Source organism: Photinus pyralis, unplaced genomic scaffold, assembly GCF_008802855.1.
Source record: "Photinus pyralis isolate 1611_PpyrPB1 unplaced genomic scaffold, Ppyr1.3 Ppyr1.4_LG10, whole genome shotgun sequence".
In the NCBI taxonomy this organism is placed as follows: domain Eukaryota; kingdom Metazoa; phylum Arthropoda; class Insecta; order Coleoptera; family Lampyridae; genus Photinus; species Photinus pyralis.
In genome coordinates, this window is record NW_022170250.1 from 9,300,408 (window position 1) to 9,319,753 (window position 19,346).

The 19,346-nt window shown below is 39.7% G+C and overlaps 1 protein-coding gene across 1 annotated transcript in view; it reads right to left on the reverse strand.

The window, feature by feature from the left end:
• Positions 1-713: 713 nt before the first annotated feature.
• The window catches only part of LOC116161554 (optomotor-blind protein-like), a 73,013-nt gene continuing 54,380 nt past the window's right edge, over positions 714-19,346 (reverse strand). The window contains exons 3-5 of the mRNA XM_031474943.1: positions 1,383-1,496; positions 940-1,102; positions 714-755 (exon numbers count right to left, since the gene is read on the reverse strand). Coding sequence (XP_031330803.1) covers positions 714-755; positions 940-1,102; positions 1,383-1,496 — 319 coding nt within the window. The remainder of the gene's footprint in view (positions 756-939; positions 1,103-1,382; positions 1,497-19,346) is intronic.

Genomic DNA, 19,346 nt, shown 5'->3' on the forward strand with positions numbered 1-19,346 from the left:
TAGATTTGTTGAAGGAAAATCGATAGCGGAATTTGTTCCTCGTTAATAGAATTATTAAACGCCCCATCAACCGAAATTTTCTGACCTCCCAGTCTAACGAACGGTAGCCAGATATCACCAAAAAAGAAAAAGGCAATTAAGATATCAAAACACCGATTTCCACTTAGAACCGAGCCACCGTGTGTTAGATTTCAATTACAGCACGATAGTGTAATGGCGACCTTCTCTAAATTGAGGTTATGTAATGGGTAAAGAGGTGTGTGTGGTCGATTTCGGTCGCGGTCTTCCTAATTGCGTACAGAGTAACGGTCGTCGCGAAGGGGTGGTTTTTAAAGAATAACGTTTGTAATACGCCGTATCAACTTGTAGATCCACGAAATCGCATTATAACAATTCATAGCGTCATACCGCATTGTATCCCCTTACGCTCGGGAAGCTTTTAACAACCCCTGCCCTTTAAGCGCCCCGCGCTCTCCTGGGGGTGAAACGTATCTTTAATCTCGAGATGCGTCCGCGGTGAACAATTTGGAAATATCCGAGAGATCGCCGTTTCAAAGGGAAACCAGACCAGTGGCGTGCATCGTCTAATTAGCGCAAGGACCACCGGGAGTTGTGTACGGTCGAGTGTTAAAACTCGGAATTAGTCACTTTTAAGATTGCCGTCGATAGCTTTCCGAATTTATAGTCGAAAGTAGAGTTCCATGTCTTTTATCTTAATTACACGGATCGAGGTGATCCGCCGCTTCGACAACAATCTCGAACAGAAGCCACCGATGACGGGAGCGAAGGAGACGAAAAAAGGTCTTTATTTATCTAACACTGGTCCCCCATTAACAGTTGTTTGCGAAGTTCAACACACCATCGCATTAATCCGTTCGGTTCCCGTCGACGTGTCCGGAGCCACCGGTTTTTTTTTTAATAAAAAAAATAAGAACGTACAATACTTACAAAGCCGTGCTTGTCGGAGATGTTGTTCGTCAGCTTCAGCTTGTGAAAAGACACGACTTTCTGCATCCACTGCTCCCCCGTCGACGGACTATCGGGGTGGATGTACATCCTCTTCGGCATTTCCGGATCGGCCTTGCCGGCGACCATCCACCGGCTTCAAAGCAAAACAAAAATTAGTCGGGGCGCGCGGGCGCACAAAAAACAACACACATGCACACATGCACTTCCAAAAGTTCTCAGATTAACTCTCAATTACGCATGCTTCGTGCCTTTGAGTCAATACAAATTCGGGCGTCTGTTTCTCAAAAACGGTCCGAGTCAAAGCGTCACCGAAAGAGAGAGAGAGAACCAAAAAAAAACGACGAAAAACAAACACCCGAACGTTAAGAGACAGCACAAGTAATAATTTTGACAGAACAAAAAATTGATCTAACCTGTTGTGGAACTTATATCTGCAATCGTCTGTCGCAACGATGTCCATAAGGAGTATGTATTTGGATTTTTTGTCTAAACCCGAGACGCGGACTTTGAAGGCAGGAAACATGCGCCTGAAAGAAACGTCCACCTTGTAATTGCGTGTAAATGTTATGTTCACCTGTTATGGAATTTGTATCGGTAATCGTCCGCTGCGACTATGTCCAAAAGAAGTATGTATTTCGCTTTAAGGTCCAGGCCAGAGACTCGGAACTTCATTTGGGGAAACATTTGCCTGGAAGATAAATCGTATGCTGTATACAAGTTTCGCGCGCTTTGAGTCTGCAAGAGAATTTCGCAACACCAAAACCGGTTAACAATAAAATAAACGCCGATATTAGGTAGCACAAAAATAGCACAAAATTTGTAGTCAACGGACCTAACTGAAGTATGTCGTAGCACAAAGTTACACAAAGATAGCACAAAATTGGGAATCGGCCGGCTAATTGGGGGTGAAACTAGACGTGTCACGAAGTTGTAGCACAAAATTAGCACAAAGCTTAATGCAACTGATTTTTTAAATGTTTGTATGGCGTCGCGTGGTACATGTACACTGTATAGAGCACGAAAATGTGGTTCGGCTGCTGCAATGGCGGTGGAAGAACAAACCACTCTGTAGGTATAGCAACGCATCTAGCAGTTGTAGCACAAAATTATTTTTAATGATGTCGCCAGCAGAAACTCATCTCAGATTCCACATAAATGGAAGTGATAGAAATTTAGTTTACAAATAGCACAAAATTAGCACGAACTATAAAACGATGCAAGTATTTTCAGTGAAATTGTGAATTGTGATACAAAATATTCATCAGTGCTTCAACTTGAAACACCCACAGACGTGGGAAGCACAAGAATTTGATTTACAGCTAGCACAAAATTACCAGATATTCGAATTACAATTAAGAGATGCTTAGAGCTAGCACAAATTTCTATTGCAACAGAAATTCCTATATTCGTATTACGCACAAAGTTTCATTGTCATAAAATGTGTTCCGGCATGCATGAGCACAAAATTGTCAGTAGGCATACGAAAGTGAAATAAAAATTAACGCCACAAGAAGCAGCAAGAAATTCATTTCAAGTTAGCATAAAAGTAGCACAAAAATTTTTTTCACAACGGAAGTTGAAGTGTTTTGGTAAAGTCACGAACTAAAAGAAAAGGTAGTAACCGAGAAGGAGAGGATTCCTCGTAAGCAGTTTGGCACTCGAGGACTTCTCGGGCCATAACATACACTTTGCCATCAAATCCATTCTACTTATTTCGAGCAACTAAATAAATTATCGCAATCATGGTGTTGTGTTATATAGAACTCATGTTCAAGAAGTTCAACGTGGTTCTACATACCCACCCCCAAAGTAAGGACGAATTCGTAAAAAATCTCGCTGTTAAAGTTGCTTTATGCCGAACTCGCTTTCCGCTCTAGGAAAATCACATTCGGTTCGACTTTCGTGGACCATATCTGCTTCGTGTCGGTATTGATTAAGTCATAGGTTCCCTATTACTAATAGACAGACCATTGAGGAGCTTTAAGGGTTGTAAGTGCCTTTGGAAATCAAATTTTTTCAAAAGCCCCCAGGATCAAAAGCACAGCACAGTTTTCATGTATTGTATTGTGGAGCACATCAGAGAGGACAGGATTTTGGCACAATCAATACGATTACGTAATAGACCATGGGGTTCTGGAGGGTATGTAGTACTCCCCCGCTTCCAAAAAACCACAAACTTGGAGAAAGATGAACAGATCCTTTTCTCCACAAAAGTATGGCATAGAACGGAGTCCCGGGAGGGGGGGGGGGGGGGGGGGGGGGGGGGTATGAAATACTCCCCATCAAAGGAACATTCAATGTTCAATGCTGTTCCAATAACACGTTTAGACCTCAAAGCTTTCATAATCATTTTTGGGAAGGTGGCCAGATCCTTTTTCTAAAAAGGTATCGCACGAAGCGGGAGGATGGGGGGTGGGGTGTCTGGGCGATATCGAACACTCCTCCAGCAGAGGGAGATTCTATGATCGTTTCCACAAAAGAATCCACAAATTTCCTAGCAAAGGAAAACGTGATCCTTTCCATCATAATATATACGGGAGGGGGGGGTTTAATTCTATACACCTTAGACCCCCCCCCCCCCGCCACGCTATCGTACGCAAAACTTTTAGCCTTCAGAGTTTCATAATCATTTTAATTATTTTTGGGAAGATGAGATACTTTTCCCCACAATAGTATCATACAACATGTAGCACCGGGAGGGGGGGGGGGGCTGGGAAATCCATCCTTTCCATTTTAATATTAGGGGTAGCCCATACCCCACCACAGATCCCCGGGTGCAATGCTGTTGTGTTGTGTGTTGCACTAAACGTTGCACCGGGAGGTGTGGGGAGTATTGGGATACCGCTCACCAAAAAAAGATTCAACGTTCGTTTCCAAAAATACCATCATTTCTTAGCAAAAGAAGACATGATCCTTTTGATAATATATACTGGGGGGCCCAGACCCCCAGGTGCTACGCTCTCCTCCATAAAAGGTTTAGCCCCCAAACAGTGTTGCAAAATTCGTAGCACCGCAGGTCTGGGGTTATGGAATACCTCCAAGCAAAGAAAGAGTTAATGATACTTTCCAAAAAATACAACTTTCTTAGCAAAGGAAGATTGATCCTTTTCATCATAATATATATGGAGGAGGGGGAGGGGGTATTCTATACCATCCAGCGCTACGCTGTCACCCCATAAAACGTTTAGCCTTCATGGTTTCCTAATCATTTTAATTATTTTTGGGAAGATGACGAGATCCTTTTCCCCACAATAGTATCACACAAAATGTAGCACCAGGGGGGGGGGGGCAGAGAAAAATTCAATGATCGTTTCCTAGCAAAGGAGGACTTGATCCTTTCCATTCTAATTATTAGGGAGTAGCCCATACTCCACAGATCACCGCGTGCAATGCTGTACCCCACAAAATGTTTAACCCCAGGTATTTTTCTCCAAAAATGTGTTGCACCGGGAGGTCTGGGGGGTATGGAACACCCACCAAAGAAAGACTCAATGTACGTTTCCAAAAAATACCACAAATTTCTTAGCAAAAGAAGACATTATCCTTTCCATAATAATACATACTGGGGGACCCAGACCCCCTGGTGCTTTGCTGTCCTCCACAAAACGTTTAGCCCCCAAAAAGTGTTGCAAAAATTGTAACACCGGGGGTCTGGAGGTATGGAAGAATTAATGATAGTTTCCAAAAAACTTTCTTAGCAAAGGAAAATTGATCCTTTCCACCATATTATATAAAGAAGGGGGGGGGGGGGTTCCATACCCCGTGACTTCCCAGCGCTAAGATGTTCCGCTATCAAACGTTTATCCTCCTTTTTGGGAAGAGGGTCAGGTCCCTTTCTCCAAAAAAGTGTTGCACAAAACGTAGCACCGGGAAGTTTGGAAGTACAGAATACCCCCCACCCCCACTCTCTGGCCCGGCAAAAGAAGATTCAATGGCAGTTTTCAAACTACAAACCACAAAATTCCTCGCAAATGAAGTGATCCTTTCCATTATAATATATACTGGGGGCGGGGGCATTCCATACCTCCCAGACTTACCCCACGGCCCTACGCTGCCCCCTACAAAATGTTAACCCCTTAAGTTTTTCATAATCGTTTTTGGGATTACTGGGTCCTTTTTTTTCCAAAAAAGGGTTGCACAAAACCTTGCACCGCGAGGGGGGGGGGGGGGGTATGGAATAATCCCCGGCAAAGAAAGATTCAATGTTCGTTTCCAAAAAATACCACAAATTTCTTAGTAAAAGAAGACATTATCCTTTCCATCATAATATATACTGGGGACCCGGACCCCCAGGTGCTACGCTGTCCTCCACAAAACGATTAGCCCCCAAGGCATTCGTAATAGTTTTTTGTAAGACCACCAGGTCCTTTTGTCCAAAAAAGTGTAAGCACCGGGGGTTTGGGGGTATGGAATACCTCCAAGCAAAGGAAGATTCATCCTTTTCATCATAATACATAAGGAGAAGGGGGAGGGGGTAGGGTATTCTATACCCCGTGACCAGCCAGCCCATAAAACGTTTAGCCTCCAGGGTTTTTATATTCGCTTTTGGGAAGAGGGTCAGGTCCTTTTCTCCAAACAAGTGTTGCACAAAACGTAGCACCGAGAGGTCTGGAAGTATTCAATGATAGTTTTCAAAAAACCACAAAATTCCTAGCAAAGGAAGTGTTACTTTCCATCATAATATATACTGGGGGCGGGGCATTCCATACCTCCCAGACGTACCCCACGGCGCTACGCTGTCCCCCCACAATACGTTAACCCCTCAAGGCTTTCATAATCGTTTTTGGGATGACTAGATCGTTTTTTTCCCAAAAAAATGTTCCTCAAAACCTAACACCGAGAGAGGGGGATGCGATACCCCCAGCAAAGAAAAATTCATTGATCCCCCCCCAGTGCTGCGCTGTCCCCCACAAAACGTTTAGTCCCCAAGGCTTTCATTAGTTTTTTGAAAGGCTACCAGGTCACTTTCTTCAAAAAATTGTTACAAAAAACGTACAACCCGGGGGTCTGGGGGGTATAGAATACCTCCTAACGACGGAAGATTCAATGATGGTTTTCAAGCAAAAACCACATGATCCTTTCCATCCTAATATTGGGGAGTATCCCATACCCCCAAATTTCCGGGTGCTACTCTGTTCCCCACCGAAAAGTAATTTGATACGCCTTAAACAGTGTGTATCGTTGTTCTTAGGACAAACGTAGCACACAATTTTGAGTAATTTAGTAAAGAGTAGCATAAAATTAGCACGAATTTTAGATATTCCTATGAATTCGCCAGCAAAATACGGTTACATTGTCACAAGAGTGTTTATCCATCCTATGACAACAAAGATTAGCACAAAATTGTGAATTAGCACGCACAATTGGGACAGGACAAAAAATTTATTTGAAGCTAGCACAAAATTAGCACAAATCTTTATAGCAAGGTAAATGCAAGTCTTACTAACAACTAGGAGCAATTAAATTTGTAGTGCCATATAAAATATTATGTGATGCTGTCAGGGTAAACTTAGATCAAAATTGTGAGTTAGCACATGGAACTGAAAAACAATAGACAGCGTTCCTATCAAGGTTAGGAGCACAAAAAATTCATTTAGAGAAAGCATAAAATTAGCACAAATAATTAGTCAAATGTTCATTACTCTTCAAGTCCGTTCATATTATTCGTTTAAAGAAATTTCAAGAAATTAAAAATTAAAAAAATTTCAAAAATTCACATTTGACACTTTTTCTGACATTCCGAGCACATAAACCACAAAGCAAAATGTCGAAAATGAACAGCAGACATTTGGAGAGTCCTTTGAAAATTGCACGAACCGGATTTTAGTCGAAAAGCGAAATTATTCAAGAAATCCACAATATTAGAGTGATATCTTCGAAAAGGGCCACTGGATGTGTTTACGAAACAGTAGAAGACCTCGAAAGTACGCTGCTCGACGAAGTTCATTGACAATAGTAGCTTATTTGCAAGTTGGTGCATAGTTTAAAAAAACACATTTTCTCCCATGGCGCAATTCTATAATTTTGAATAATGATATGCAGTGTTGTTCCAGAGTAGGCAAGGTTGCATTTAAAGTTGAGGAGCTTCTTACGTTTCTGCATTTGTTTTAGTATAGTAACTTGTAGACAGAGAAATTGAATCAAAACAGGAACTTCTTAAAAAATATGTATTAGGGGAGCAGGTCCTTGCACTTCTGTGGTATAATGAGCTTGTGCAATAAAAACTTTTATGAGGAGCACGAGAGTAGTTCTGTGATCATGATAAGATCAATTTGTATCAGGAGTACATTATATTGGAATGTATCAGGACAACAGAAGCTTACAGAACTTTTGATTGAGAATCTTGTAACAAGAGGACCTAATTGGGGTGATGGTGCCTCTTAATAAATTTCACAGCTTTTGATTTTTCTGTGGTCCTGATACAATTATGAATGGATATTATACTACAAGAACGAAAGCGCGTGTAATTCTGAGAAAGTTTTCAAAAAATAAGTGAAGGACTTGGTTGTGAGATCGTGGTTCCAAATGAAAAAGAGTACAATTTGAAAAAAACTGTATAAGGAGACCAGAAGCTTGCATTTAGGCGGTTCTCAAGAGAGACATGGTATCCTAATAGCTTTTATGGAGCTATGTTTGCATCAGGAGTACAGCCGATTGCACAACCGTGCCTTGGCACAACAGAAGGTCATCCTAATAAATTGTGCAGTGCGCGAGAGAATTAGGAGCACAGAAAATTTGCCTTCATTTCTTTGGCCTTGGATAATTTTATAAAGCGCTGCAAAACTACCTGAAATACATTTGTAGAAGCACACAATACAGGACAGGTGCATGAAGGAGAAATCTAGATCGTTGAATATCAGGATACCAGCATTGACAATTCATTTCTAGCGCTCCATGGCTTACTGGTTGCTCTTTGGCAGCTTTAAAAGTATCCCAAGCCTGCTCAAAATTGTATTAGAGTAGCAGAAGATTGTGGAGGTGTGTGGTAGAGAATTAGGAAAACAGAAAAACATGTTTCTGTGACTGATACACTTAGACACGACAAAAATGGTCTTAGGATGTGCATGATTGAAAATTCTGAAACCTAGATGCTAAAGGATTACAGATAATTGCATAAAATGCTTCGAAGTACTCGTCTAGTAAGCAAACCTATCAGGGATGCGGAACAGTGAGGAGGGAGAACCAGGAGCACATATTTTATTTTCTAGGACTGTTTGCCTTATGATCTTAAAGTAACAGAATAGTGTGGTGGTAAATTCAGGAGCGCTAAGGATCAGGGAACACAGGAAAAATCAGGAGCACAGAAAAATTCGTTTCTAATACTGTCGCTAGTACCTAATTGCAAAAGCTCGTAATCTGTATTACATTTAACTACTAAACGAATGGTATTAGGTTAGGATAACAATGAAACAATTTTTTACCACTTTTCCACAGGTGTTTAGTTTCTTTCTGGTAGATTTAAACATAGCCCAAACGACTTATTTGACTACTACGAATCGCTATTAGGGGAGTGGAAGAGTGAGAAGGTGCGTAAAAAAAATCAGGAGCACAGAAACCATCCAATGCAACCTGCAATTGATCTGTCGACTAATCAAAAGGTATTTGGGGAGCAGAATAGTGCGGAGGTGGAAAGGAAAAATTCTACAGGGGAGAAAATTTGTTGCTTTCTGGTAACTTTAAAAATGTTCCGTCTCAGAACTGGAGATAGAGCAAAGAAATACCGAATAAGCATAGGTTTCTAGTTTGATTGAAGCACGAGAAGCAACCGAGTGCGGTAAGGTTCGAGTGCCGAGTGAATGGACCAATTAGGTCGCCGATCAAACAATGTCATCGTGAACTTAGAATTGTTCCGGCGATCTCAATTAGAAGAAACTCAAGCTGCGATCCAGATTGAACGAGACTAGTTTTTCTGCGTGCACATCTGTAGGTACGGGCTATACGTTTACTGTTAAACAAGATCGCCGGCGCGTTTATTAGAGCAATTAAGTGACACCTGGCCGGCAGGACGGTAGAATTTAGAGAATGCGAGCGTTTGTGAACTGGGACAAAAAGTGCAACACACGCGGGTTTTAATCGGCAAAAGGTTTAAAATTCGAGAGAGCTTAATGCAGCGAGGAAAAAAGGTGTCCGGGCGCCAGATAGGTATAATTGACTTAATGCGGGATTCGGGCGGATCCGCCCCCCTGCTGTTCGGCGACTGACGGGCGCCACTGGCAAATACACACTAAACAAACACCAACTATAATAGGCCCTACCTGCAGTTATATGCTAGTTATACATTTTAGCACGCTGAGCCTCCCAAATGATTTATTGTTTTAAAGCACTTAAGGCCGCTCTTGATCTTTACTTTATTACTCGACTCGGGCTGAGGGATCGGCGGTTTTTTCGAAAAATTTGCACCTGTAGCCGCGGGCAGCTGCCCTATTGGCGATTTTACACAAAAAAAATTAATCGCGCGAAGAAATAACTTCTTTAAAAAACCATCAATAACGTTTCCTAGTTAGTCGTAGACACAATGTTGAAATGTTTTACCTGCCTTTATTGTAAAATTAACCACCGTAATTTAATGCATAGTTACTGGCGCTGTCAGACGGTGATTTATTGAGTACCGGGGTCTCTTCAGGTATTCACCCATCGCTACCATCGGAATACAAACTTATCAATTAAAAGATTGAGCCATATTTCTACCGCATGTGAATTTTTGGAATAGCCACACTAACAGCCCTTTTGCGTTAATTTTTTGGGGTTCTTTTTTTGAAAGCACGGAAAACTGAAGAAATTTGAAGATTGTAACAATTAGAAGAAACTGAACAATGGAATTGGTCTAAAAAAAATTGAAGAATAATGTGAATATGAAGAATTTCAAGAATCGCAAGAATAGGACAAGGGAGAACTGAAGAATCCAATGCATCTTATGAATGTTACTTGTCTTTAGAATTTAAAGAATTAAAGAAATGTCAAAGAAGAATTCAACATATTTGAAGAATAGTTTAAAAAACGAAAAATATTTGAAGAAACGAAAGATTCCCAAGAATTTCATGTATTAAAAAAATTGGAAAAATTCGAACAGAGGAACCTAAAAAAGGCTCTGATTAAATCAAAAAATACGAAGAACGGCAAGAATCGGCAGAATTCGAAAACTGAAGATTTAAAGATCTAGATCTAGATGAGTGTCAATAACATCAAAAACTAATAATGAATTTGAGGAATTTGAAGAAGCCGAAACATCCAAGGAAATGCATTTGAGAATTTGAAGAAATAGAAGAATTAATAAGAATCTAAAAATCGTACGAAACTGAAACACTTTGAGAGAGTGAGTACCCCCAGAACCCCCGGTTCTATATTTTCAACCAAAATGGGCAGTGTTTTTTACTAGTCACTGTATACATTTTTTGGGGAAAGGACCTCTGAACGCAGGAAAGGATTGTCTGTTTTTTAGAGTGTAACCTTGCGTTGAAGGTTTGAAGGTAGGTCAGGGGGGCCTGTAATAACACTTCCATCAGACTCCCCAGTAAAGAGAAATTCATGATCCTCCTTTTCTACAATCCTGATCATGACGAAATCCCTTAAATTCCCATAAACTGGGGAATAATAGAAGAATGGGGAAGAGCTGGGCGGTAAAAGACGATGAGAACATGGAAAACGGGGAGAGAGCGGAAGAGAAAGGTAGGGGAAAAGGGAGTATGTGGAGAACGGATTAAAGAGGAGGAACGGAAGGAAAAAACGTTGAGGATTGGGACGATAACGAAGTGAACGGTGAAAAGGAAGAAAAGGCAGGAGATGCTATACCCGAATTTACGCCATTACGCATGAGACGCAATGGTAGAAGAAGGTAAGAGAAGCGAGTGGCGAAACAGAAGTCAAGAAATACGATTAAGAACAGAAGAAAAAGTAATCCCATGAATTTAAAGGTAACAAATCGAGAAGGTAAGGAGACAAAGAGAGGAATACGGTACAGAAAAGTAAAAACCGAGGTAAAAACAAAAAGAAGATGATAAAGGAAAGCGCTATGAAAAAAGAGAAGAGGAAAAGGAAATGAAGACAAGAGGTTAAAGGTTGTGAATCAGGAAAACAGGAAGAGGAAACAATAAGGTAAGGAGAGGCGAGATGTCGAAAAAAGGATTTTACGAAGAAGATAATGCGGAGAAAAGAAAAAAAAAAGAAAACTGAAGGGGAATGGATCGAAAGCGATTCAAGTCAATGGAGAAGGGGAAACTAGGAGACGTAACCAGTAAATGGTGGATGAAAAAAACTATGAAGGCTACTATAAGGAACGAGAAGGGTAAGGAGAAAGAAAATGGTCAAAAAGTAAAAAAAAAAGGTGCAAGGTGATTCGAAAGAGAAAAACGAAGATGAAGGAAAGGGTAGAGGAATAAAGGAAGGGGAAGAGAGAGATGTGGCGAGGAGTGGGGGGGGGGGGATTCAATACCCCCAACACCCTCAGGGTCTGTACAATTTCCGGGAAAAGATCCTTGGAACGCATGGAATACCTGCCAATAAAGGATTGTCTGTTTTTTTAAACTGTAATGTGAGCCCTTCGGTAGTTTTCAGGTAGGTGGCAGGTCCGAGGGGGCCTGGGGCCCCCAGTCAAACATAATACTCCCCCTCCCTCCCAGTAAAGATACGTTTGATCTCTCTCTTCCTATAATCATGATCATTATCAAATCATTTGTATGTACATACAAATGAAATATTTGTAAACTGGCGAGGTGGGGGGGGGGGGATTCAATACCCCCAACACCCTCAGGGTCTGTACAATTTCCGGGAAAAGATCCTTGGAACGCATGGAATACCTGCCAATAAAGGATTGTCTGTTTTTTTAAACTGTAATGTGAGCCCTTCGGTAGTTTTCAGGTAGGTGGCAGGTCCGAGGGGGTCTAGGGCCCCCCAGTCAAACATACTACTCTCCCCCCCTCCCCCAGTAAAGATACGTTTGATTTCTCTCTTTCTACAATCATGATCATTATGAAATCATTTGTATATCCAATCATTTGTATGTCCATACAAATGAAATATTTGTAAACTGGGCGGAGGGGGGGATGCAATACCCCCAAAACCCTCAGGATCTATACAATGTCCGAGAAAAGACACATGGAACGCATGGAATACCTGCCAAGGGAAGATTGTCTGTTTTTTTAAACTGTAATGCGAACTCTTGGGTTGTTTTAAGGTAAGTGGCAGTTCCGAGGGGGTCTGGGTCCCCCCAGTCAAACATAATACCCCCCCACCCCCGTAAAGGAACATTTGATCTCTCTCTTTCTACAATCATGATCATTATGAAATCATTTGTATGTCCATACAAATGAAATATTTGTAAACTGTGTGGAGGGGGGATGCAATACACCCAAAACCCTCAGCATCTATCAATGTCTGGGAAAAGACCCTTGGAACGCATGGAATACCTGCCAAGAAAGGATTGTCTGTTTTTTTAAACTGTAATGTGAGCCCTTCGGTAGTTTTCAGGTAGGTGGCAGGTCCGAGGGGGTCTAGGGCCCCCCAGTCAAACATACTACTCTCCCCCCCTCCCCCAGTAAAGATACGTTTGATTTCTCTCTTTCTACAATCATGATCATTATGAAATCATTTGTATATCCAATCATTTGTATGTCCATACAAATGAAATATTTGTAAACTGGGGGGAGCGGGGGTGCAATACCCTCAAAACCCTCAGGATCTATACAATGTCCGAGGAAAGACACATGGAACGCATGGAATACCTGCCAAGGGAAGACTGTCTGTTTTTTTTAAACTGTAGTGCGAACTCTTGGGTTGTTTTAAGGTAGGTGGCAGGTCCGAGGGGGTCTGGAGCCCCCCAGTCAAACATACTACTCCCCCCCCCCCCCCCCCCAGTAAAGATACGTTTGATCTCTCTCTTTCTACAATCATGATCATTATGAAATCATTTGTATATCCAATCATTTGTATGTCCATACAAATGAAATATTTGTAAACTGGGCGGAGGGGGGGATGCAATACCCCCAAAACCCTCAGGATCTATACAATGTCCGAGAAAAGACACATGGAACCCATGGAATACCTGCCAAGGGAAGATTGTCTGTTTTTTTTTAAACTGTAATGCGAACTCTTGGGTTGTTTTAAGGTAAGTGGCAGTTCCGAGGGGGTCTGGGTCCCCCCAGTCAAACATAATACCCCCCCACCCCCGTAAAGGAACATTTGATCTCTCTCTTTCTACAATCATGATCATTATGAAATCATTTGTATGTCCATACAAATGAAATATTTGTAAACTGTGTGGAGGGGGGATGCAATACACCCAAAACCCTCAGCATCTATCAATGTCTGGGAAAAGACCCTTGGAACGCATGGAATACCTGCCAAGAAAGGATTGTCTGTTTTTTTAAACTGTAATGTGAGCCCTTCGGTAGTTTTCAGGTAGGTGGCAGGTCCGAGGGGGTCTAGGGCCCCCCAGTCAAACATACTACTCTCCCCCCCTCCCCCAGTAAAGATACGTTTGATTTCTCTCTTTCTACAATCATGATCATTATGAAATCATTTGTATATCCAATCATTTGTATGTCCATACAAATGAAATATTTGTAAACTGGGGGGAGCGGGGGTGCAATACCCTCAAAACCCTCAGGATCTATACAATGTCCGAGGAAAGACACATGGAACGCATGGAATACCTGCCAAGGGAAGACTGTCTGTTTTTTTTAAACTGTAGTGCGAACTCTTGGGTTGTTTTAAGGTAGGTGGCAGGTCCGAGGGGGTCTGGAGCCCCCCAGTCAAACATACTACTCCCCCCCCCCCCCCAGTAAAGATACGTTTGATCTCTCTTTCTACAATCATGATCATTATGAAATCATTTGTATATCCAATCATTTGTATGTCCATACAAATGAAATATTTGTAAACTGGGGGGAGGGGGGGATGCAATACCCCCAAAACCCTCAGGATCTATACAATGTCCGAGAAAAGACACATGGAACGCATGGAATACCTGCCAAGGGAAGATTGTCTGTTTTTTTAAACTGTAGTGCGAACTCTTGGGTTATTTTAAGGTGGGTGACAGGTCCGAGGGGATCTGGGGCCCCCCAGTTAAACATAATACCCCACCCCCCACCCCCGTAAAGGAACATTTTGATCTCTCTCTTTCTACAATCATGATCATTATGAAATCATTTGTATGTCCATACAAATGAAATATTTGTAAACTTGGGAGGGGGGGTGAACATAACACCCCCCCCCCCTACCCCGTAAAGGAACATTTGATCTCTCTCTTTCTACAATCATGATCATTATGAAATCATTTGTATGTCCATACAAATGAAATATTTGTACACTGGGGGGGGGGGGGGGTAATACACAAAACCCTCAGAATCTATAAGATGTCCGGGAAAAGACACATGGAACACATGGAATACCTTCCAAGGGAGGATTGTCTGTTTTTTTGAACTGTAGTGCGAGCTCTTGGGTTGTTTTAAGGTAGTATAACTTCTTTTGATTGAGAAGTCCGATCGAAAAAGTAGGAATTGTTTTGGATTCTACGCACCAAAATTAATAAGAAAAGGTGTTTTCCCGAGAAATTTTGCTGCAGTCGATTTTTGGAAAAAAGGAAGGTTATAACACTGCCTTTTTTTTGCCCCGAAAAAAAATTGTCTCAGATCGACCCGGAAAAAAATTTTTCCTATAGAACGTGGCCTGTAGAATCCATAATTTCACACAGTTCCAAGATTGGGCTACTAGTTCAAAAGCTACAGCCCTTTGAAATTTCTTTCGAAATTGGTTTCTAGTCTATAACTTTTGATTGAGAAGCCTATAAGGGTAGGTGGCAGGTCGGAGGGGATCTGGGGCCCCCCAGTCCAACATAATCCCCCCCCCCCCCGTAAAGGAACATTTGATCTCTCTCTTTCTACAATCATGATCATTATGAAATCATTTGTATATCCAATCGTTTGTATGGGGGGGGGGGGGGGGTGAGTATTCCATGTCCCCCAAACCCCCCGATTTTCGGGAAGGACCTTTGAACACATGGAATGCTTGTCAATAGAGAATCGCACATTGATCCTTAGAATTTAAAGGGTTGTAGTAATTCCAAAAAATGGAAGAAAGCTTTTTTTAAATTGTTTAAAAACAATTTAAAGAATGTCAAAATATGAAAAATGTTATGTATCTCAGAAATTTGCAAAATCTAATTAATTCTACTGATAATAACAATTTGATTATTGCTATTATTGTAAGGTTTTGCAAGATTGCATGAAGAAAACCGGAAATAAGAAAAAAATTAAGAATGAAAAGGTTAGATGTAAAAAATCCAAGGAATCCATGAAGAAGAATTCGGTCGGTTAATTCGAAGAATCTTTTGGTGAATTGAAAAATTTGAAAAAATTGAAGAATTCTAGAAGTTTAAAATAATTCTAAAAATGGAAACAAACCGAAAAAACAGAATAATGCAAAAATCTCAAAAGTTTCAAAAATCAAAAAAACTAGCAGAAAATGAAGAATCCGAAGAATCAGAACGTGGAGAATTTGAAAAATCGAAAATACTTGAATAAATCTGATAAATATAAATCCAAAGAATCTAAAAAAAATGGACGGATGCGTAGGAGGGTTACAGAAGCTTAAATGAAGAAACAGAAAATTACAAATCTGAAGAATGGAAGAGATATCAGGATTCTAGGAATTTGAATAATTTTTTGCAAAGTTTCTTGGTTCAGAGCATATTTTGAAGTATGAAGTAGTAGCAGTAACTGTCATCTATATTATAGCGTATTTTTGACTATATGCAACGAAAAGGAAAAAGGTTATTGTATTGAGGAGGAATGATTTTTCGTGCTCGTCAAGAATTGTTCAAAAAACCTCTCGCGATCAGTGGAATAATCACTTAATCAAAACATCTAAGCTCAATTAATCGATGATCAATTATTCAGAACCGCAAAAATCTATTGGAAAAGATCTGGAGCAAAAATTGGAACGGGTGAAGGGCAGTTTTTAATCGCATGATAACGCTGCACTTCTTTAATTGACGGTTGAGGATCACCAGACCATGACCAAAATTATTCACATCTTAATTGGAACAAATTGTATTAATGTGATTTGATAAGAGGACTCTCTTTAATCGTGATTTAGAAGCCTGCGAGTGTAATAAATAACATTTTTGAGCGAGTAAGCGTTTCTTCAGAAACTTATGTAAGTTAACATTTTGCCCCCTAAACTGATAATAAAGATCAAAGCGGATCAATTCCATCACAACGAGCTCATTTTTTTTCCGTTATCGTCCGAGTAATTTATAATTAGTTTAACACAAGGAGTGCAAAACAAAGTCCTGCCTGTAATTGACATTGTAACGTTTGTGTGATACTTACGATAAGACCTCCCCAGTTCCTCTGGCAACACTTTAACGACATCTGACCCCCGCCTAACCCTAGGACCTTCGGACATGTTCCCTTATCATTAAAACATTAATAATGTAACTGTTTGTGTGATATCATTTTTATGACACATAAAAATCTGTCTTCTTAATATATCGCCTCAGATAATTTTCAAATGTTCTTCGGTGTTAAGAGTTTATCAATACCAAAGGAAATCGTTTGTCATTGCGGCTATCAGCGACAGAAACGTTGTACTTTCCTCAATAATTAAAATTTATTGTTTTTCTCGAAAAACAATCTTCTCTCAGTCTGAGAATGGAATGCGTTTTCGCTCAGAGCAACGTTTTATAATAATAGCGGGTCTGATTGCTAGGTGGTTTTCTCACCTAGCGAACCTATGATTAAGTCTTCATTCCACAGACCTTAGCAATTACTAACCTACACAAAATAAACAAGAGCATCATCGGACTGGCCTCCTCCTGTGCCCACACGCACACACTTCTTATACAAACATAATTATTTTCGTCCTTGTCTTTTTTTCGTCTTTTAAATTAGGTGCGTTGGAGCTTAGCTATGGTAATTATCGATAATTTAAGCTTAGGTACACTTCTCTACTATAAATTAATGTAAATTTGTGACGTTTGGTGGACGTGTGGTGCGATTGGGATCAATTTGGAACACTGTTGCCCAAGAACCATTTGGCATTAACAGCTGACATTTAACTATTACAAAATTTAAGTGTGATTGCTTCAGATTCATTAATTGAAAAGGATCCCCATCACTAAACTCACTTTGAAGGCACAGAGGACGCTGGAAAGCAAAAAATGGCATCTGTGGACTAAATCTGTACGTTTTATGGCCTTTGGGAGACAATATGTGCTGCATTTAAATTCTCTTCAATCCAAAAAGGATTTTGGGCACGAAACTTGCAACGTAGAACCCTGGAGGGAGATCTACATATTTGAATTTTAACTAAAGCTCGAAACCTTCACAAGGGACATCTCTAGTACGTTTCATGGCCGTTAGAATAGTGCTTCGATGCAATTAGAGACTTGCAATTACTTTAGAATTCGGAGAAACATTTCTAGTTTATCTAAAGATTGAAATGAATCCCAGATTCAAAATGTTGAGTACCTCTGTGTACTGAATTTGTACGTTGATTGGACGTAAGCGTTATAGGATACCTTAACTTTCTTCAATCTAAAAAACAAGGAACTAAAGATTCTAGATACGCAATTGAGATCGAGAATATGACGCATATACAGAGTGACTCTGGAATCTGGAACACTAATACGTCCCTCAGGAATCCCAAACATCTCACGTATAACAAAAATCTCAAGAGTTCAAAAACCTCAAGAAATTCAAGAACCTCAAGGACCTACAGAATGTCGAGTATCCCCCAACCCAACTCCGAGGATCCCTAAGGGTTTTGAGAATCTTTAAAATCTCAAAAGATCTTAAAATTTAAATTTTTTTATGGATGTCAAAGATTTCAAGAACCGCAAGAATCTCAAGTATCATAAGAATTTAAAAAAACTCAGAGATTCCAAATCTAAAAAAAATCTTTAAGTATTTAATAAATACCGAGATTCCAATTTTCAAGAATTTCGAGAACCTCAAGAAATTCAAGAGTCACAAGGATCTTTAGAATTTCCATAACCCCAAAGATCGCAAAAACCTCGAGAACATTAAGGATTCTGAGAAATGTTAAGACATCAAAGATATCACATGTTTTAACAACAAACATTTTAAGATTCTCAAAAATCCCAAGCATCTCAAAAATCTGAAGAATGTCAAGTATTTCAAGCACCTTAACAATCTCAAAAATCCTAACAATTTCAAGAATTTAACGAATGTCTAAGAATTTAATACGTAAATGGCAAGATCCTAAAAAATCCCAAGAATTTCAAGAAAAATTCAAGGATCGCAAGGATCTTTAAAATTTTCAGCATCCCAAAAGTCCCGAGAACTTTAAGAATTTTTAAGATTGCAACATTTTTATTTATTTTGGGAATTTTATAAATAACAAAGTATCTCAAGCGTTACAAAAATGAAAAATCTCATGAATCTCAAATATATAAGCATTATAAGATTCTCGAAAATCATTTAAAAGTCCCAAGAAAGTCTCAAGGATCTTTAGAATGTCCAGTATCCCAAAAATCACAACATCTGAAGAACCTTGAGGTTTTTAAGGAACTTGAAAATCTCAAAGATTTTAAAATGTTAATAATTCCCAAGAATCCCAAGAATTTCAAGAAGAATTCAAGGATTTCAAGGATCTTTAAAATTTTCAGCATCCCAAAAGTCCCGAGAACTTTATTTTATAAATAACAAGGCATTCCAAGCGTCACAAAAATCAAAAATCTCATGAATCTCAAAAATCTAAGCATTGTAAGATTCTCAAAAATCATTCAAAAGTCCCAAAAAAGTCTCAAGGATCTTTAGAATGTCCAGTGTCCCAAAAATCACATCTGCAGAAGAATCTTGGGGTTTTTAAGGAACTTGAAAATCTCAAAGATTTTAAAACGTTAATAATTTTATGGATCATAAAGATCTCAAGGATCACAAGAATCTCAAGAATCCCTAGCACCATAAACATGTTAAGAATCTCCAGTATCTCAAAGATCCTCAACATTTCAAAAACCTAAAAAAACTTTAACAAATGCCAAGATTCTCAACAATCCCAATTTCAAGAAATTCAAGAATATCAAGGATACTTAGAATTTTTATATTCTCAAAAATCCCCAAGCATCCCAAGCATCACAGAAATCTTAAGAATATCAAATATCTCGAGCACTTTTAGATTCGAAAAAATTCTAAATATTTTCAGAACCTCAAAAAATATTAAGAATTTAATAGGTAAATATCAAAAAACTCAAAAATTCAAAAACCCCAAGAAATTCAATATTCTTAAGGATCCTTAGAATGTCCAGTATCCTAAAAATCCCCAAATTTGAACAACCCTGAGAATTATAAGAATATAAGATCTTAAAATTTTATGAATCTCAAAGATCTCAAAAACTTTAAGTACCTATATTTGGAATT